This window comes from Lepidochelys kempii, chromosome 26 (genome assembly GCF_965140265.1).
Source record: "Lepidochelys kempii isolate rLepKem1 chromosome 26, rLepKem1.hap2, whole genome shotgun sequence".
In the NCBI taxonomy this organism is placed as follows: Eukaryota; Metazoa; Chordata; order Testudines; family Cheloniidae; genus Lepidochelys; species Lepidochelys kempii.
The window spans coordinates 8,303,972-8,326,016 of NC_133281.1; the positions used below are offsets into that span (position 1 = coordinate 8,303,972).

At 44.7% G+C, this 22,045-nt stretch overlaps 1 protein-coding gene across 1 annotated transcript in view; it reads right to left on the reverse strand.

The window, feature by feature from the left end:
* The window catches only part of ADRA1A (adrenoceptor alpha 1A), a 31,149-nt gene extending 19,638 nt beyond the window's left edge, over window positions 1-11,511 (reverse strand). Inside the window, exon 1 of the mRNA XM_073324998.1 lies at window positions 10,613-11,511. Within this exon, the coding sequence (XP_073181099.1) occupies window positions 10,613-11,495 (883 nt within the window). The 5' untranslated portion in view covers window positions 11,496-11,511. The remainder of the gene's footprint in view (window positions 1-10,612) is intronic.
* Window positions 11,512-22,045: the final 10,534 nt, after the last annotated feature.

Consider the following 22,045-nt stretch of genomic DNA (forward strand, 5'->3'; position numbering starts at 1 on the left):
CCGTCCTAAGTGCAGGACTCTGCACTTGTCCTTGTTGAACCTCATCAGATTTCTTTTGGCCCAATCCTCCAATTTGTCTAGGGCCCTCTGTATCCTATCCCTATCCTCCAGCGTATCTACCTCTCCTCCCAGTTTAGTGTCATCTGCAAACTTGCTGAGGGTGCAATCCACACCATCCTCCAGATCATTTATGAAGATATTGAACAAAACCGGCCCGAGGACCGACCCTTGGGGCACTCAACTTGATACCAGCTGCCAACTAGACACGGAGCCATTGATCACTACCCGTTGAGCCCGACAATCTAGCCAACTTTCTATCCACCTTATAGTCCATTCATCCAGCCCATACTTCTTTAACTTGCTGGCAAGAATACTGTGGGAGACCGTGTCAAAAGCTTTGCTAAAGTCAAGGAACAACGCGTCCACCGCTTTCCCCTCATCCACAGAGCCAGTTATCTCGTCATAGAAGGCAATTAGATTAGTCAGGCATGACTTGCCCTTGGAGAATCCATGCTAACTGTTCCTGATCACTTTCCTCTCCTCTAAGTGCTTCAGAATTGATTCCTTGAGGACCTGCTCCATGATTTTTCCAGGGACTGAGGTGAGGCTGACTGGCCTGTAGTTCCCAGGATCCTCCTCCTTTCCTTTTTTAAAGATGGGCACTACATTAGCCTTTTTCCAGTCGTCCGGGACTTCCCCGGACTGCCATGAGTTTTCAAAGAAAATGGCCAATGGCTCTGCAATCACATCCGCCAACTCCTTTAGCACTCTCGGATGCAGCGCATCCAGCCCCATGGACTTGTGCTCGTCCAGCTTTTCTAAATCGTCCCGAACCACTTCTTTCTCCACAGAGAACTGGTCACCTCCTCCCCGTGCTGTGCTGCCCAGTGCAGTAGTCTGGGAGCTGACCTTGTTCGTGAAGACAGAGGCAAAAAAAGCATTGAGTACATTAGCTTTTTCCACATCCTCTGTCACTAGGTTGCCTCCATCATTCAGGAAGGGGCCCACCCTTTCCTTGACTTTCTTCTTGTTCCTAACATACCTGAAGAAACCCTTCATGTTACTCTGAACATCTCTTGCTAGCTGCAACTCCAGGTGTGATTTGGCCCTCCTGATTTCACTCCTGCATCCCTGAGCAATATTTTTATACTCTTCCCTGGCCATTTGTCCAATCTTCCACTTCTTGTCAGCTTCTTTTTTGTGTTCAAGATCATCAAGGATTTCACTGTTAAGCCAAGCTGGTCGCCTGCCATATTTACTATTCTTTCTACACATCGGGATAGTTTGTCCCTGTAACCTCAATAAGGATTCTTTAAAATACTCTCCTGGACTCCTTTCCCCCTCATGTTATTCTCCCAGGAGATCCTGCCCATCAGTTCCCTGGGGGAGTCAAAGTCTGCTTTTCTGAAGTCCAGGGTCCGTATTCTGCTGCTCTCCTTTCTTCCCTGTGTCAGTATCCTGAACTCGACCATCTCATGGTCACTGCCTCCCAGGTTCCCATCCACTTTAGCTTCCCCTACTAATTCTTCCTGGTTTGTGAGCAGCAGGTCAAGAAGAGCTCTGCCTCTAGTTGGTTCCTCCAGCACTTGCACCAGGAAATTGTCCCCTACCTTTTCCAAAAACGTCTTGGATTGTCTGTGCACCGCTGTATTGCTCTCCCAGCAGATATCAGGGTGATTGAAGTCATAACACTCGCTTTAGGTGCCTAAACATCCTGTTTCAATTGCTCCCAATGCCTTTGGCTGTTTGCATTATTGAAAAATCGTACTTCCAGGCTCCACCCATCAGGTCACCAGTGCCCAGATGTACTCGGTGGGTAGGACGCAGGACTAATGGCAGAGGTGTGGTGTAAACAGCAAGGCAGTAGGGGCACTGGCAAGAAACCAGACTAGCTTCCTACCCCCAGTCATGTGATCCATGTGGGTCTACTGAGGACTATGTTGGAATAGCCAACTAAGAGAGAGGGTGGACATTCCTGGTCCTACTTGCTGGGGACGGGGCTCTGTAGCAAAACATGCCAGCAGACACTAGTCAGCCTGGAAAGAGACACAGGTGTGGTGAACCCTGCCTTAGGGAGCAGCCGGCCTTGTGCGTCTCTGCAGTTGTGTGTTATTGTTCTGAATTCTAAGGAATAAAGTCGTGTTATGTTGCAACCTTCCAGCAAGAGCATTTATGGTTTTATCTATGACAGGTTTCAGAGTAACAGCCGTGTTAGTCTGTGTTCGCAAAAAGAAAAGGAGGACTTGTGGCACTTTAGAGACTAACCAATTTATTTGAGCATAAGCTTTCGTGAGCTACGAGACACAGCACAATCCTTCAGTGGCCACCATTACAGAGCGTGAGCGGTAATGGAGTAGAGTAAGTCAGTGGGGTGAAAGGTAAGGGATGGGTGACTGAATTAACTGATTTTCAAATGTTTAGGCTCGCCAAAAATTGCTCCCAAGGGACAGGATTCTCCCACGAGACAGACCCAGGTCAAATCTTCCGATATTCCTGTTTAAAGAGAAATATCAAGCCACGGGCGGATTTCTCTCCTGTAGCACAGATGGGACGAGTTGTTTTCGGCATGGCCTTTGGGAATTCCATTCTGCAAGTCCATTGGCCTCTCTGTGAAATGGCCAGAGGGAGGGGGGAAGCCTGCAAAGGCCCTAATCTGCAGCTTTGAAGGACACGACGCGTTATATTCAGCCAAAGCAAACCCAAAAGAAAAATACGACCACCCACAAATCCATAGCCACCTCAGGCTTTGTGGCTGTCACTACACTCCTCCCTGTGGCTACTTGTGACATCCCATCAACAGCACAGAGAGCACTTGGCTTCTCATGCTCCAGAAGGATGCAGCTGAAGTTTTTTGGTTTAGCGCTGGTGACATTTGCAAGCTGTTGTTCTCTTGGGCTTCGGACACGACAACAACAAAACAGTAATTAGAATCCTGCTGCCGAGAGGCATGTAGGCAGCAACTGATGGTTCCCTCCAAAGTATTTGTGCCAGTTCCCAAGATTCATTTACTACTATTTGACAAACACAAATACCCCCTCGGATATCCTCTGCTCTGCTCGCTGTGTCCTAAGAACAAGGAAGGATTAGTGCTCTCCTAGGGCAATTTCCTTCCAGTGTAGTGCCCTGTCCCCATGATCATATCCATCCTCAGCCGACTGGATGGTCCCGTGTTGTTCTCCAGTTCCTTGAGGCAACAGTTATGTCCCAGTAAATACAGTCCAGTCTTCCACAGTAGGTGTCCAGCAATCAGTTGTGCTGCTCTGCTTCTGTGGAGCTGGTTCCCAAGGATCTCAACTTAGTCTGTACCTAAGGAGCCTACTGTGACCCCCTTCCCGAAAGGTCCTGTGTTATCGCTTTGCCTGAGGAGAGCCTGAGATATCTCTCAATAGCTCCCACCAGAAGGAGGCTCCTAGAGACTGCTATGAATTACCACCTCCAGCATTCTCCAGCCCTGCAGTAAGTTTTGACATACCATAGTGTGATCTCCTGCTCTGCATCATCTCCAGACTGGTTCCACCACAGTTGTGAACATATCAAACCTTCCTCCGTTTCGAGAACCTAACTCAAGCTCTCAAATTTGGAGATATTCCTACATTTCCCTTGCAGTTTCTGGCAGAGACAAACAGGAGGAGGAGCCTGCATTGAGGCAGGCCGTTCCGATGGCATGCCCATTCAGAAGCAGATGCAGATACGTTGCAGAGTCTGCCAGGACACCTGTTCTTCTGAGGTTTCTGGCTCAGCTGTACAACTTCAGTTTTGATAAGCATCCAGGTTTGTATGTGGTCATCTGAACCAAGCTCTGGAGGAATGAAATTCACCTATTGTGATCTAGAATTGTTAATCCTAACTCCAGAACAGAGCTACATTAGCTATTGCTCATAGAGTTTAAGGCTGGAAGGGACCACTGTGATCATCTAGGTTGAGCTCCTGCGTAACGCAGGCCAGAGAACTTTCCCCAAAACAATTCCTGGAGCTGATTTTTTAGAAAATCATCCCATCTTGATTTTAAACCTTTCCCATAATGAGAATCCACCAGGGCCCTTGGTGTTCCAGTGGTTAATTATCCTCACTGTTAAAAAATGTATGCCTTATTTCCAGTCTGAATTTGTCTTGCTTCAGCTTCCACCCAAAGGCTCACGTTAGACCTTTGGCTAACAGATTGAAGAGACCAATATCAAATATTTTCAAATATTTAAGAGCAGAAATGATCAGTGCTACTTTACACTTCTATAGTACTTTCTATCCAGGGAGCTCAAAGTAGCTGAATAAAACTTGAAGCTTCTGCAACGCAGGGAATTATGATCTCCTTTTTACAGACAGGGAAATTGAGACACACGGATGTTAAGAAATTGGCCCAGATTTGTGAAAAGAAGGCTACCGCGGAACTGGGAAGAGAATCCAGATCTCCAGACTCCCCGTCCTGTGTTGTAGCCACCAGACCGTCCTTCCTTAATTAGGCACTGCATTTTTGTTTATGTAAATCAATGCACATTCCATAATCCCTGGCTAATTGATACACAACCTGCACTCATCACCTCCATTTGAACAGAATGCCAGAATGTAGCTACATCATCAACTGGTCAATCACAGACCAGCCATGGTGTGGAGGGCGGGTATTAAAAGCATTTATAGCTGTTATCAGCACCCAGCAGGATTGTAATGGAGGTAAACAACATGGGGAAGCTAACCCGACACTGGCAGGTGCAATGTAAGTGACTAACCACAGGGGAAGGGAGAGAACGGCTGGGATTAGAGAGGCCATCAGGCCAAGAGCCTGCTGTCCAGGGGAGGGAGGTCAGTGGGAAACTTTGCACTGAGAGACGGCATGTGAGAGCACACCCCCAGCCTGGGCAGTGAAAAGCTTCTTCCTAGCCACCTCCTGTGAAAGAATCAACTGTACTTGGAGAGGTCGCTGGTCTCCTGGTAATTTCTAATCAGGAGCAGCCTCCAGTCCATGTCAGTGGAAAGGCAGAGAGTGAAAATACTGCAGAGTTTCTAAGAGGGAAAAAAGCAAGCCATTCTAAAGGCAGTCATTGCCCCCCTCGCACCTCATATCCCTACCTGCTTTCCCCCTCCACCCCCCATAATGCTGGACTGCAAGCTTTAAGCCCCAGCTTGCATTGTGGGGGAAGTGCAGCAGGAGCTGGGAATTCTGATTGACTCAGCTCACATTCTTCTGTGAGCTCCAGGACAGCACATGCTGGGAGCTGCAGCCCCACCACAGGGTGCAAGTTGGATTTCCATGCCTGCCTTGGCTCACTGGGTGAGTTCACAGGGTAGCCAATGCTAGCAGCCTCAAAGCAGTCCTTGTTGGCCTCTCCACAGGAGTGAAACATGGAGGAAGGTTCTTTGATCCTGGTTCTCCCCCCACTTATGCCATCGCAGCCCAGATTCAATCTGGCCCATGAGAAAGAAGTGGCCCATGAAGACCCACTACAGACTCACAATTCATGTATTAGGATCACGGCTGCACTTACATGGACATTGTTCTTCCATCCTTCACAACCAAATGTGGACACCATAAACGTTAGGGCCCAAAGGCTGGTCCTCAGTCACTCCTGTGCAGTGACGTTCACTGGGGAGCATAGGTGAAGCCAGGCAGAATTTCTCCAAAATGGATCAATTCCTGCAGTGGGTCAAGGGTTTGTCCAAGGACTTAAGCAGTTCAAAAGAGGGTGCAAATATCCTATAAAGGGCATTTGCACCATCAAACTCTAGTTTCCCTTGTGGCAGACAAGAGACAGGACATTTAGGTGTATTAATAATAGAAACTATTTGTAGAGGTTCCTGCTGGACACAAAGTACCTTGTGGTTCTTCCTGGTTCCAGGTTAAATTTAGTTTGTGCTGCTGAGAGACAATCTCTATTTGGGTCTCCTTTAGTCCTGGCCTGGACTAAGCAACCATGGAAAGGGAAACAATTCTGCTGCCGTGCACTGGGCACATACATTCAGGGAAAAGCTGAGAGTTGTCCGGGAAGGGGGTGTGCAAACCTTAACAGTAGAGCTGGCTGGAATATTTTTGATAATTTTGTTTTCCAGACCTGCTGTTTTCATCAAAGTGAAAATGTTTTGTGGAGACATATTGATTTTGATGAGCTTTTTGCTGGCAAGGTCCAGGATGGACTCTCTGGTCAATTTGAGAGACAGAGACAGAGAGCGCAAGGGGATTAAAAAACCAGACCTTTTTGCATAGAAAATAAACAGCGTTTGACACTATCCCCTTTGACCAAAACGTTCAAAAGGGGATTTTTTTTTTTAGTTCCAATGTGTAATGCATCCAAAGTTTCTTCCAAAAGCTCTGAAGCTGTCACAAAACAGAATTGTTGTTCTCCAGCCAGCTCTACTTAGGGTGACCAGACAGCAAGTGTGAACAATTGGGACAGGGTGTGTGTGTGCGTGTGTGTGTGTGGGGTTAATAGGAGCCTAAATAAGAAAAAGACCCAAAAATCGGGACTGTCCCTATAAAATCAGGACATCTGGTCACCCTAGCTCTACTAAACAGCATCTCAACCAAGCCAGAAGGGGGTAAAATGGGCTTAATACCTATTCCACAGCTATCTATCCTGGGGATAAGGCTCCTAAAAGCTCTGCCAAAAATGAAAGAGTGCCCATGCAGTGGAAGATCCTTAGAAAAGGTTGGGAGGGCATTACCTACCCAGATTTTAAACCAACCCCTCCTGATTGTCACCTATATGTGTTAATTTCACCTAGATTGTCTAGCACTCTCCATTCAGAGGCTGGTCTTGAACGACTTTGGAGGGCTCTCTCTGCCGAAGGTATTTGAGAGGGCACATATGGCAACTTGTGGCTGATGAAATGATCTACCTGTAGCTCACAAGAACATGCTCCCCCAACGTAAAGCCTGGGTATGTTTGAATTCCTGCGTACACCCTGAGAGCAGGCATGCAAGTGGAATGTCTACACTGGTCCTGCGAGTGTCCCTCTTCCAGTCCAGGCACAGGTCACTGATACAGACACGGTTGTTATGGACACATTGGTTACTAACACAGAGAGAAGAAAGTTTCTCCCTTGAATCTCTTTGCCCATCATTGATCAGTCACTGAACAACACGTCGTGCAGGCTGCTGGATGCCTTCCTTATGATCTTGTTCTGATTGCTGACTCAGCTTTGCTTTACCCCCTGTTCTGATGGCTTTGCACCCTACCTGGTCTGTCTGAACCGGGCTGACATGCACTTTACACAGCGGCCAGAGAATCTAGCACCACTAGGCTTTCCCAGACATGCTCTCCTTACGTCCAGAGACTTGCTGTGCTCTCCTGACTATACCTTGCCTTTGCCTATGATGATAGACCTGTGGACCCCAGTTTGCACTGAGCTATCTACATGGGAACAGACCCCTCCATTAACATTGTTTAGCAGTTCTTCATGGAGTTGTTTTATTCCATAAAAGGGCAAGATTGCAATAGGTGTCAAGGGTCTGTTGTTGGCTCTCTTTCTTTTGGATGTTCAATATTTTAAATCTGCGTATCCTGCTAAAGGAATCAGCATTGCATTTATTTTCTCACAAACTTCACAACATCACTGATATGGGCTTACGCTGATGGTTACTTCCACATCCCTCCAACGGGTATTTGGAGGATTATTCTGATTTGTATATGTTTGCATAATGCGTCAAAGGTTTCAAATAGAATGGGTTGGGAAATGTTTTTATTATAATTATTTGTATTGCAGTAATGCCCAGGAGCCCAGTCATGAACCATGACTCCGTGGTGTTAGGTGCTGTACAGACTAACTGTGGAACTTCAAAACTTTTCATGTAATGGAATTCTTGTTTTCTAGTCAGCACTGTTGAGACCCCGCAGCTCCCCTTAACTTCAACTAGCATCGTTAATGCTCAACACGTCTGAAATCTGGCCCCTGGGTGCTTCGCTTGCTCTGCCACTAACCACCTTTGTGACCTTGAGCAAGTCACTTTCTCTCACTGGGCCAGAGTTTTCCCATCTGCAAAATGGGGATAATGATGCTTGCAAAGCGCTTTGTAATCTATGGATGAGAAGCCCTGTATAAAAAAGCGAAGCATTATGGGTCTGTGATACAAAATAGATAGGAAAACAGCCTGGATCGAGACGTACCAGTGGTTTTGCATAATATACGTGTCTTCGTGCTGCATTTCTGTTTAGCACTCTTTTTTCCTTTAACAAAAAGGGCAAACAGATTTTTGGAAAAATGATTCTAAAATAACAGAGAAACCATGTGAAGATAGGGAAACTAACCTTAGCAAACTTTCCTTATAAGGGATCAAAGATTCAAAGTCCAGTGTTGAATAAGGACGTTTTCTTCAACCTAAACCAAATGGATCAACAGCAGCAGCAGCTCTGGGTGGGCAGCCACATTTGAGGATTTTTTTTTACCAAAGTGCGTGTAATGTGCTCTCAAACCCTTTTTGGGTATGTTTGGGACATCTTGGCAACAAACATTCCAACAGAATGACACTCAGAGCAGAAAGAGCCAGTCCCTCCCAGGGTTTTTCCTTATGCAATGACTAAGTCTTTACTCAGACACTTTTCCAGTATTGCCCAGCATTTCAGATGACAGAATTAGATAGATTCTGCAGCCATTGACTTTCATGAGGCAACAACAGCTAAAGGATTTAGTGAAATATTCTGTTGGAATCCTATAGAAGTTAATTGAAAATGGTCACCTTTCTAAGTTATTTTTTTAACACTTTCCCTTCGCATTTCATTGAGAATTATATCCCTATCCTAAAGGAGTACTTGTAGCACCTTAGAGACTAACAGATTTATTTGATCATAAGCTGTAGTTCACGAAAGCTTATGCTCAAATAAATTTGTTAATCTCTAAGGTGCCACAAGTACTCCTTTTCTTTTTGCAGATACAGACTAACACGGCTGCTACTCTGAAACCTATCCCTATTCTAGAGTCCTATAGAATGGTACAAAGCAGCTATCGAAGAAAGGAGATCATTTTCCATTTCACTCTGCAGGTTTTTAGGGAAATTTCCATTAGATGCCATAGATCCTTTATTGGTTTCATGCTTCTGAAGTTGTATAAGGCTTTCCCATAAGGGCACAATTTCAAAGCTCTTGTTTAAGCTTTTTCTGGCATAAACTGGCCGCTGCTGCAAAGAGATCAGTTTGCTGATGGTTAGGATGATTTAACGAGTTTGGACAAGAACTAATTTAATAACTGCAGTTTATAAACTATAGCCTGTTTTTCTTTCATATGTGTTTTACTTGTATCCGCAAAATAGAGGGGAATAAAGCTCTGCAGGCATCTAAACCAGAAATTCATGTGGAATCCTGGATTTTATTGCAGTGGATAAGTAATTCTGTATTAAAATAATTTTCTCTAAACAAACCTTCCAATGCTGAAGTTTGCTAAATCTGTAACAATAGAAACACTGATACTGATTCCCAACACCTCCTTGGCCCTTGGATTTAAAAACCACAATAAACATAATCATGAGCATAACCCACTAGAATTTGAGTGGTTTATTCTTGTTTTCCATTTGGTCTGCTAATCCAGCTATTACCTACACCCAGACTCTTGTGCTACATCACAGACATTGTTAAAATGCAGAGTAAGTTTTTTTTAAAGGGATGCATTCAAATTTTGAAACTGTGTGTCATTCCATCATTTGCAAATAGCAAACAGCTGAGTTAATCATTCTTTTCAAAGGGAAATATATTTGCACTCGCTGTGTTTTTTTTTAAAAAAATGGTCACCTTTGCAACAAAATCCAGGGAAGCTAAAATAATTCTTTTGCAATAAAGACCTCATCCAAAACCCACTGAAGTCAATGGCAGCCTTTTCACTGGTTTCAGCAGGCTTTGGATCAAGTCCTAAAGGGCAGATGATCAAAAGCTCAGTTCTCATTTAGGCACCAAAATAAATTGCCAGGTTTTCAACAGATCTCAGCACTTTAGATGCTTGTTGAGTGCTTAGCTCTGGAAAATCTGCCCATAAATGTCACAATGGGAGCACTATGGAAAATCCGGACCTGATTGTGGGTACTGAGCAATTGAAAGTCTGGCCCCTGGGCTTCTTTGAAAATCCAGCCGTAATTTTGCAAAGAGAAACGTTGGTGTTGAAGTTAACGGTGCTTGTGTCCTTTACGCCTGCTAAGGATTTGGCCCATAATGTCTGTAAAGGTGGCCAGAGGACAACAATTCCATTTGGTGGAGGAATTCACAACTGGCTTCCTTCCAAACTGTCACAAAACCTGACATGCTCTGCAAAGGAAAATTCTGATTGAGTTTGAAGTTTTTATTTCAGCTCAATAAAAGTGTTTTGTTTCAGTTGCCACTTTTTACAAATGTATAATAAAAAATCGAAACAAACCGTCCTTTCAAAATGAAAAATCAAACCGTTTCATTCCAATAATGGCAAAATGAGATTTTTCAACACTGTGGGAAAAAAAATTTCCCCATGAGTTTTTACTAAACAAATTATTGGTGAAATTGACATGATTTTGAGACGTGTTTCAATTTTGAGGGAACTGCGTTTTCCAACGGAAAATGGTTCTGTCGAAGTTTTGCAGACCAGCTCTAACCCACAGCAAGGCAAAAAGAGATCCCCTCCCAACCCCGGGAAGTTCTTATAAAAGGTTAAGGTGTTTTGCTTTACTTACCAATAGGCATGACTATAAAGAAAGGAAGCCAGCACAATATGAAGCACCCCACCACTATTCCCAGGGTCTTGGCTGCTTTCTTTTCCCTGGAGAACTTCAGGAGACGCACTGAGAAGTGGGTTTTGTTCTTTGTGCAGGATGTAGATCTGCTCCCTACCGAGGTGTTTTTGCGATGGATCCGGAGGGTCACCTCTTCAGAATGAGATTTCTCCGTTTTCAAGCCAGAAGTCAGGCCTTTGCTTTCCCTTTTGGCCACCACATACACTCTACAGTACATCACCAAGATGATGGTCAAGGGGAGGTAGAAGGAGCCAAAAGCAGAGAACAGTACATAGCCAGGCTCTTCAGTGATTTGACAGATGGTCTCATCTTCTGGAGCTGGCTCCTTCCAGCCAAAGAGAGGTCCAATGGAGATCACCAGAGACAAAGCCCAGACGCTTAGCAGAGCTAGGAGTCCCCTCTTTTCCGTCACTATAGCTGGATATCTCAGTGGGTAGCTCACCCCAATGTATCTGTCTATAGAGATGATACATAGGCTCATGATGGAAGCCGTACAGCATAGGACATCGACAGCTGCCCAGATGTTGCAGAAGATCCTTCCAAAGACCCAGTAGCCCGAAATCTCAAAGATTGCTGAGAAAGGCAGGACAGTGGAAGTTAAGAGGAAGTCCGCAACAGCCAGGTTGATTATGTAGTAATGGGTCACACTCTGAAGGTGTCTGTGGCAGGCTACTGATAAGATAACCAGAATATTACCCAGCACCCCAAATATAATCAGCCCCCCTAAAATAACCCCTAATAATATGGCCTTAAAATTGTTCACTATCCCTACAGTCTGGGTGCAATTTGAACAGTCAGAGGAATTTCCAGGGAGGAAAACCATTGTCGCTGGCAGATAAAGTTCATCCAGCTCTTGTGCTCCACTCAACTTTCTACTGCTTAAAGTGCTGAGATCAACTCTTTGAAGGTTTTGCAGGCAACATTTGCCCAGCTCCGTTGGTAAAAGGTATTATAATAACAACAATAATAATGCCTTAGAAACACAGAACCAGGATAAGTAACTGATCCAGAAACATCCTGGAAAATCCTCTCTAAGCTTCTGCTCTTCTGGTTGCTTTTGGCAGCCAATTAGCAACATAGCCCCAGTTTTGAAGACTTTCCAAGTCTGGCCTCCTTTGGATTCTTCCTGGGACGAGGGGGCCTCAGCTGTATGGTGTAAAGTAGGGGCACCAATGAGAACATTTCTCCTACTTTCCAGGATAACTGTCTCAGGGGAAATGGAGCTGCAGTGCTAAAATCATTCCTGCTTTTTAGAGACAGTAAGACTCAGTTCGCAAAGGTGAAGGGAATAATGTAAAAATCCCCAGTGTCTTAATTTGGATTCCTCCTCAAAGGAAGTTGGTGACACTTTCGCTGGCCTTCTCTGTGTTGAAATTTTATTTCGCACCTGGAGTTGTAGAAACCTCGGCAGTGGTAACGATGCTCCGTCAGCTCTGTGATTTTCCAGCTGAAGGATGCTCATCCGTAGCAGGCTTCATAGTCTTGATGGGTTGATCAAAAGTTTCTGAACCTCTGGGAAAATTGTTGTCTTGTCACTTGGTCCCCTGGGCTCAGGATCTGGGCTGATTAACACTAGCTTGTTGTAGGCTCAGAAGGAAAGGGGAGGTTTGCCTTGTCAAAGACACCTTGATGCTGTGCTCTTCCGTGACATGGTGCCCGCCTAAGAGAGGTAAAGAGACATGGACAACATGATTCAGACAGCTCATGGCTACCTGCTGCTGTGGTTTCCCAAGCAGAAATATTTTCTGGAGCCTGGGAATCTATTTTAGTGAACCTTCCCCATCAGCTACGATATTAGATTTATATCCCAGTCCCTTCCACCCAGTGGAAGCCCTGCTATTTGGCCGAAGTTGCTCCAGACAACACAGACCAATATGAATTTTTGTTGCCTGATCAATTTTTCTGACCACCTCTCCACACCCCCAGCTAAGAAACAATATTATATATTCAGCACAAGCCTGCCGTCCATTGACCTGAGGGTAAAGCAATCAACCCTGTTTATTAGCTTCCCTACAGGGACCATTTATTAAAGATACAAAGGGACAGAAATCAGAACTAGAAACTGATTCTAGACTCAATTCCAGATTTAGTTCACAATCTCCCAAAGTGACTCCCTTGCAGATCAAACTGCTCATTAGTTAGGATAAGCCACACATTTTAGAAAGCTACAGGGGAAAGTGACTTGTGAAATGTATGGGGTGTTGCAGAAAGAAGGAGGTTTTACTGGCTGGAATAGCATTTCAAAACATCTGGAGGCCAAATTCCTCCTCAGCCAAATAAAGATGGAAAAAAGATAGAAATGCGAGACTGAGGATAGGAATTTGAGGCAAAAAGGGCAGGAAGGTTAGTTATAAGTGACAGCTAATCATCTCTTATAATGCTAGGGATGGTCTAGATTTCCTGTTCAAGCACTGATCAGATATTTGAAAGGCCATCAATAGCGACACAGACCTCAGTTCCCAGATAAGAAGAACCTCCGTAAATTCTTATGGGCAAGCTCACTGTATTATGTCTTGCAAATTAACTCTCCCGTCCGATTAAACACACTCCCAACAATCCAGCAGCAAAAATCAACTCATCTGCAAATCCCAGGAGTGTGTATTTTTCTACAGGGATGGAAATAAAAATAAAATTCTTATTTTAGCACCTGTAGATGCCCAACTCAGATGCACGGGTCTCTTTTTTTTCCACGGTGGGTATTTGCCTTCCTTCCAATGCTACATTTACATTTGTCTTTCCACAGGAGGGAATGAGACCCCGAGTTACTCCAGGAAAAAGGAAGGTTTTGAATAAGCACATAAATGAAAAATGAAACCCCCATAGTTTTAAGCATCTTCTGATATTATTATTATTATTTTATTTATTATAAGTCTGATGATGGAACAGGGAATTAAATGATCAAACTTCATTCCCAAGTGCATGAATAAAACTTCCCAGCAAGTAAAGGAAAGGAGAAGGCAGAAAAACGGTAAGCGAGGCAGGAAAGGAAGGAGGTATGATACATATATGCTCCAAACAGCCCAACATCTGACCCGACCCTCAGCCTGCATGCTAGAGGTCTCGGGAGATTCTGCCCTACCTCTGCCCTTCACCCACACTCACCTCCTGGAAGGCTGCACAGCTCCTGTTGCTGAGCATCTGGGAAGGACATTCATAGACAGCCCATAGCACAGCACTGCAGTCTCCTCTCTGCATGCAGGGATGGGGCACTCGGCCGGAGATTCCACCAGCCTTTCCTCCCTTTTTAACTCCCCTTGTGTTTTGATGACTCACAATTACAGTAATGCCCTATGTCCCAATGGCAGAGGGGCTCGGGGCCAGCTTCTCCGCCCTCTCCCACTTGCAATGTTCAGCCCCACACTGTCAAGAAGCTGCTGTAGCAGGCAGTATCCCCTGCCATTACCGTAATCTCCAGCCGCTGCCGTATTGCTCAGAAACAAAGAGCACTCATGGGATGCCCAATTGTCTTTTGCGCTGATTTACTGGGTTTTGCATGGGAAAGGAGTGAGAGAATTCAGAAAGTGTATTTTTCAAACGCGAAAGATACCTAGTTGGCAGAAATGTCACATGCACAGAATTTATGGGGTTGATAATTGCCTGAAAATGAATTGGCAAAATATCACCTGAAATTACATGGGGGAGGAAAAAAATCCCATGAGTCTCACACAACTCTGTTGGAATATAAAACGTGCAGTGCTTGCCAGATAAAATGAGCATGAAGAAAATAACAAGGACTGACAAATATTCCTATATACACACATACCATAGCTCAAGAAAGACAGACAGTTATTGCCTGCTTTCCCCATTTGGTCCACGTTGCAATGATCCTCCTCTTTTCCCAGGTTTTCCCTGGAGAGGGGGAAGATGGAGTGGAGCTTAACTAAATGGTTGGGGAATTGCATCAGGAAATAGTGTCTGGTTTAGGAAGAAGTTCAGGAAAGTGAAGCATGAGAATCTTGTATTTAGATAATAAATTGTGAGGGCTGACCTTTTGCTTCTGGCTCTTTTGTCCTATTGAACATCTGCCTTTCGGTTTTGTGCTGTATCAGTATCAACTAACAAGAGAATAGAAAAATACTGAGTCACAAAACTGCGTGTGCGTATCTGTGAAAAGCTGCCTTCAGATTGGATGCCTACAGGGAGAAGGATGAAAAGAGTTGGACTTTTATATGGACTCCAGTCGCCGTAGTCTGAGACAGGATACTGGGCTAGATGTGTCATTGGTTTATTCCAATGTGGCAGAGCCACCTTGGTCTTATATTAACATGGAGGATTCTCTGCACCTTGAAGTCTTTAAACCACGATTTGAGGACATCAATAGCTCAGACACAGGTGAGAGGTTTATTGCAGGAGTGGGTGGGTGAGATTCTGTGGCCTGCGTTGTGCAGGAGGTCAGACTAGATGATCATAATGGTCCCTTCTGACCTTAATATCTATGAGTCTATGCAATCAGGTGCCCCACAGTTCCCTGGATTTCAGTGGAAGGAGGAAACATAAGAGGCACAGTTGGTTTGCATGCTGGCTGAGCATGACTCGTGACTCTTTTTGCCTCCATGTATAGTGGGAATAATGGGGTGCTGTGAGACTGAATTCACTGACGTTTGCAAAGTGCTTTGGAAGGTGCCAGAGAAGTGCAAGGAATTATTATTAGCATGATCCTTGCACAATATTATCCTGGAATTAAAATCCCTCCCTGTATAACAGCATGTAAGGAGCACCTATTAGACAGCCGCACAGGGAAAGAGAGAGAAAGGAGGAACAGCCTTATGGACCAGCATTGACAGACACCACAGAACATAGCAAATCACTGATTATTGGATTGCTTTCACTGACGGCACTGCAAGAAACCACTGACAACCGCTCACGACAGTATGTGGAAAAATTTCATCTGTCGGTCAGACCATTGAAACAAAAAAGCTCAAACAATGGGCTAATGAGGTGTTTCCCTTTTTGAGTTGGAATGACAGAGTACAAAATGTGATTCTGGCTGGCCAAAACATTGTTGGCTATTTTAATTATCTTCCCAAGACTTGAACATCAAGGCAAGAAACATAACAACCTGCCTAAAAATTATGTAGAGGTAGAGAAAGGGGGAGAGAGAGATGTGAGATAAAGTGCAATTGTCTCTGGGGAATTAAGTAGTACTCGATGGAAAAGAGACAGATTAGACCTAAATACTATTTATATAAGATGCTGTTGATGAGACAATGGTGCAATCCTCCAATCGTTATAATCACGTTTTAAGTTATCGTCAATGGTTAGACAGGTTGGGAGCTGTGACTCCTCCTTGTATGATACTTTGCTTCTCTGTTCCCATATCCCTTCCTCCGCATTTGTTTGCCTGATCTACCTGTTGCATTTTGTCACAATGGGATTGTCAGCTCTTTGGGGTAAAGATGATCCTTTTGCTGCATGACAGTACAGTGCCTAGCACAACAGGTCCTTGATCCTTAAATGATGACCGCTAGGCAGTCTTACAATACAACTAGTATGCCCAATCCATCTAAGGTACTAATCTGGCCGCCACTCCTGTACTAAGAAAAGGAGTACTTGTGGCACCTTAGAGACTAACCAATTTATTAGAGCATAAGCTTTCGTGAGCTACAGCTCACTTCCTCAGATGCATATCGTGGAAACTGCAGCAGACTTTATATATACACAGAGAATATGAAACAATACCTCCTCCCACCCCACTGTCCTGCTGGTAATAGCTTATCTAAAGTGATCATCAGGTGGGCCATTTCCAGCACAAATCCAGATTTTCTCACCCTCCACCCCCCCCACACAAATTCACTCTCCTGCTGGTGATACTCCTGTACTATTCATCCACCTCGTGACTTTTCATGTATCTCTCCTCACAACACCCCAGTGCTATTATCCCCATTGTATTAACATAGAGACTAAGTGACTTGTCCAAGGGAATCTATAGTCAGTTTTTCTCAGTTCTTGACTAGCACCATAACCACTGGACCATCTTTCTTTTCTCTAGTAGGCAAACTCATGAAATTTTGACTAGAACTGGGTGGACATTTTTAACGAAACTCTTTTTTCTGCAGAAAAATGAAGATCTGGGTCTGTAGCAGGGTGTGCTGAGTCAAGAGCTGACTCAGCACCCGTCACTCAAATCCTCCCCAGTATAGGTCAAATGGGACTTAAATGAAAGATCAGTTAACTGAATACAGCCAGAGCTGAGGGGCTAATTTGAGGGGGAAGCAACCCCAGCAGCTGGGAGCATGTAAATTGCTAGGAAGGAAGTACTGGGGGGAGAGATGAGATGCTGATGGAAGGCAAAGGTAGGCAGGACTGACTGCTATTTGTTCTGTTCCCTTCTCGAGAAGCAAGTGGGGTTGCTGGCTGGAGGACTGTAAAGACATATAAATTGCACTACAGACAGAGGCTTGCTGAAAGAACACAATCAAACATGGTGGTGGTGAAGGAGACCTGAAGTGGTGGGGTCTGTGATTAAGGCCTGTCAAGGGGACCACCCCATGACAGGTCACACTAAACATTTCACAGAGTCATGTAGAATTCACTGAGTTGTTTCAGTTTGAGAAAATAAGCAAAAATCCTCCCTCCTCCCCCCGCATCAAACCGTTTCACTCAATGTTTTCAAAACGAAACATTTTGATTTTGCAATTCAAAACAACTTTTTGTTCAGAAATTCCCTTCAACTTAATTTAAAAAATGAAACATGAATAAAAAGCTCAAAACTGAAAAGAAACATTTCATTTTGGGTCCAAAAAATGTTTTGTTCCACCCAAAAGGATCCCCCCCAACCAGCTTTTCAGAATTGCCAGCAAACCAAAAAAATCAGCTCTTATTCGGACCCAATGTGGTAGAAATTTGATGAAAATGTTTTCAGGATCATCCCCTTTCCTTGATGTGGTCTCAGAACTGAGCTCCAAATCATTGCTTAAATGAGGCCCAGCTCTGAGCAGTGCCTCAGTCACATGTGTGGTTTCACAAAAGGATTAGTCACAGTGCTTTGACAAACCTGCCCTGAATACTGAATACGCAATGAAGCTGAAATCTATACAGCCGAGGAGGGGTTGATTTGTGTGTGTGTGTGTACGCGTATGCACGTGCACAGCTCTATTTGTGAATAATTCCCTATGAGGTAGGGGGGAAAACAGTGTTTTCCTAAGGGTCTGAAGCATTATCAAAGGTTATGATATGAAAATCGAAACTGGTCTGGATTTTCCATTCCATGCACTTAATTGAGAGTGGATTCAATGTTTGTGTGGCACAGTGGTCAAGAAGCAAAGCACACCTTGCAGGCTTCAGCACTGAAAATGCACAGGGACCATTATGGGCCAGACTGGTGTAAATCAGCATAGCTCCATTAATGTCATCAGCCAATTTACACCAGCTGACAATCTGCCCCTATATGTATCTCAATGCCACTTAAAATCTCATTGCTCTTTCCTAAAGAATCCAATCTGTGTACATTATCGTGAGATAAATGATACCAATAGAATTTCTCATCAAACCTATGGGAAGCAGCAATGATGATATAGATACTAGACATTAATATGGAAATGATCCCAAAGTATTTTACAAACATGAATTCCTTTAGTCTCACAACACTCATGTGAAGTCACTAAAGATCTGGATTTCGGGGAGTAGTATTCATTTTAAAGACTGGTGAAGTGTGGCAAAGCAAGGTTTGAGTGCTCATCAAGTTAGCAAGGAGAAAATCAATTGCAGAGCTGAGACTATTAGAAGCTCTGACTCCGAGACCCCACGCTCTCACAGCTTTATACGGCTCTCAATCACCTGCTGGCCTTTACTGCGGGCAAGAAAAGTGCAACCGAACAGCAAAAAAAGTTGAGAAGATCCCAAATGTTTTGATTTGGGAATGAGTTTGAAAAAATTATCCATCCTCATCTTATGACAGTAACAGTTACTCCTTATTTGCCGTCTTAGTTTGAAAACAAAAAATCCCATGGGAGTAAATTACAGAAGAAAAAGAGCTGAGACGGGAAGAGTTTTTTCAAACCTCGCAAACCTCAAAAATAGGTCAAGAGGTTCACAAATGCTCGAACTTCTGAGGTTTGCCCATTCATCCCTGCTAGGTATTTTAAAGGTAGTATTTCTTATTTGTAATACTCTCGAGTGCCCAGAGGCTCCAACTCTGCTTGGCGCCCTCGGTGCAGTACAAACAAATAGTGAGAGACAACCAATTAGAGAAGACAGCCAAAAATGGGAGAAAGGAGGCATTATTACTAAAATGATCATGCTACTCAGTTTTTCATAGGAGATCTCAGTGTCTCAGAGTCCTGAAGTGTCATGGGTTTTCATTTCACAACCAGAAAATGCTTGTTCAAGAGATATTCTTACAGTGAGTAGAATTTGCAACGTTTGCCAAGACCTAGCCATTCACCGGAATGAGCATTCAGTGTGATGAGTTGGCATTTGGAGTGAAGAGAAAAGTCAAATGAAGATGACACTAAGCTGAGGGGAGAGGTAGATACACTGGAGGGTAGGAATAAGGTCCAGAGTGACCTAGACAAATTGGAGGATTGGGCCAAAAGAAATCGGATGAGGTTCAACAAGGATAAGTGCAGAGTCCTGCACTGAGGATGGAAGAATCCCAGGCACTGCTACAGGCTGGGGACCGACTGGCTAAGGACCTGGGGATTACAGTGGACGAGAAGCTGGATATGAGTCAGCAGTGTGCCCTTGTTACCAGGAAGGCTAACAGCGTATTGGGCTGCATTAGTAGGAGCATTGCCAGCAGATGGAGGGAAGTGATTATTCCCCTCTATTCGGCACTGGTGAGGCCACATCTGGAGTATTGCGTCCAGTTTTGGGCTCCCCCACTACAGAAAGGATGTGGACAAATTGGAGAGAGTCCAGCAGAGGGCAACTGAAATGATCAGGGTGTAGGGTACATGACTTACGAGGAGTGGCTGAGGGAACTGGGCTTGTTTAGTCTGCAGAAGAGAAGAGCGAGGGGGGATTTGATAGCAGCCTTCAACTACCTGAAGGGGGATTCCAAAGAGGATGGAGCTCGGCTGTTCTCAGTGGTGGCAGATGACAGAACAAGGAGCAATGGTCTCAAGTTGCAGTGGGGGAGGTCTAGGTTGGATATTAGGAAACACTATGTCAGGAGGAGGGTGGTGAAGCACTGGAATGGGTTACCGAGGGAGGTGGTGGAATCTCCATCCTTAGAAGTTTTTAGGGCCTGGCTTGACAAAGCCCTGGCTGGGATGATTTAGTTGGTGTTGTTCCTCCTTTTAGCAGGGGGTTGGACTAGATGCCCTCCTGAGGTCTCTTCCAACCCTAATCTTTTAGGATTCTATGATAGGCACTATCAAAAGCTGTTGTTTTGTTCACAGATCAAGACTAGAATTGGTTTTCAATGGAAACCAGTTTTGTGGAATTTTTTTATTTCTGTTGAAGTTTTCCAGTTTCTTGATGAAAAATTGAAAACAAAAATATGAAGAAAGCTTTGCCACTGGAAAACTGGTGCTGGGGGCGGGGGAATAGGGGGAGAAAGGAGGCAAATCAAAATACCACAATTAGAAAAAAATTGCAGTTTCAGTTTTTCGTGGAAAATCCAAAATGTTCTTGAGGGAAGCTTAGAAAAAAAAAAAGTTCTACACAATTTCTTATAAAAAACAAGTGGTATTTTCCAACAAACTCTATTAAAGACACGTCTTTGGTATTTTGCAATAAACGCATGCTGAGAAATATACATCTGTCATGTACGCTCTTGTAGATCAGAACATGATTTTCTCATTGGTGTAAATAAAGTTTAATAAAAATGATTGGTCCTGCTTTGAGCAGGGGGTTGGACTAGATGACCTCCTGAGGTCCCTTCCAACCCTGATATTCTATGATTCTATGATCGCTTTTGCATGGCTTGTTGATGTGCTCTCAGGGTGAAATTCAGAGAGCCAAACAGAGCCTATTTAGGGTCTATTTCGAGGTTTTAAGTTGGATTTGAGTGGTTCATAGCCTTGCGCTGGCTATCTGCATTGGGCATCAACTTGAACCAATGTCCTCATTTCCATGAGTAATGAAGGAAAGTGGTTCAGACCTAGCTTTTGAGGAGTTCGGGGAATTGGAGGTACTGGCAATGGTCACAAAACGAGAAGAGCAAGAGGTTTTGAAGGGAGACTGATTTTAAATGGAGCTGATGTTTCCTCACTGTCGGGGTCTAGATGTGTACAACCCTTCTTGCACTGCAAGCTTACTCCACACCCTTAATTGCACAATTAAAAAGAAATTTAGATTCATGACTGCACTTATCAATGCCACGCTCAGGAGGAATCACCTTATTTAAGATTAATGTCCTTGTCCTTGGACACCCTTCTGTTTCACTCCTTTTTGGAGAGACAGTTCCAGACTGCAGTTACAATCCACAAAGAAACATAAATTCATTTTCAGTGAGGAGCTCACGGATACAGCGAGACCATTGAGCAGGCCAAGGTCAGAGGAGTGGCTGACAATGACAGTTACATGCTTATTTGAAAGATGCTACTGGAGTCCAGCAATGGTCTATCCATTAGAGGGCATGTCTACTTTGCACACTAAGCCAGGGCTCTGATTCAGATTTGAGCTCAAGCCCCTTTTCCATTCACACATGAATCAGTCTGACTTGGGTCAGCAAGCGCTCAGGGCCAAGGTCCTAGGACCCTGCTAGGGGGTCCCCCTGTGATCTTGAGGCGTGGATGCAGCTCAAGCAGCAGACGCGACTCAGGTCTGTGTAATGCCGTACAGATGCGTTAGCACGGCAGAGAGACCTGGGCCTAGCAATTGTTAACCCAGGTTTTACAACGCAGTGTGGATGCTCAAGGAAACACCGACTACACCAACCTGGGTCCCCCAGATCTGAGTTTGCAATGCAGGGCAGACCTACCCCTCGTCACATCATCAGGCGGAGATGGTCTCGGTCGTAGCAGGGTCAGTTCATAGAGGGAAAGATGGTCTCAGCATTAAGGCACTGGCGCGGGACTCAGGAGATGTGGGTTCAGTTTTTGGTTCTACCCCAGACATTGGGTTCAATCCTTGGCAAGTCGCTTCTGCCTGGAGCCACAAAAGGACTTTCAGGGGCCTTGAAAATCACTGGTCTCCACGCAGGCTGACTTGGCACTGAATGTGTGGAGGCACCGACAAGCCAAGCGGGGGGAGGGCTTCGTGCGCGACAATGGCACCTAAAACTGGGATTTCGTTGCCTAAATCTAGGCTTTAGGACCTCCCTAAGTCTCCTTGTGGAGCTGGCCCTTCGTCTCTGTAGCCCTGTTTGTGGCTACAGTGCGGCAGTCACATCTCTGACATACTGCAGCAGAGCGGTCGCCCGCTCCTGCCCTGAAGGGCCTAAAACAGCCCAGGAGAGGGCTGTGGCTGGGAGCCAGCAGTGCCCAG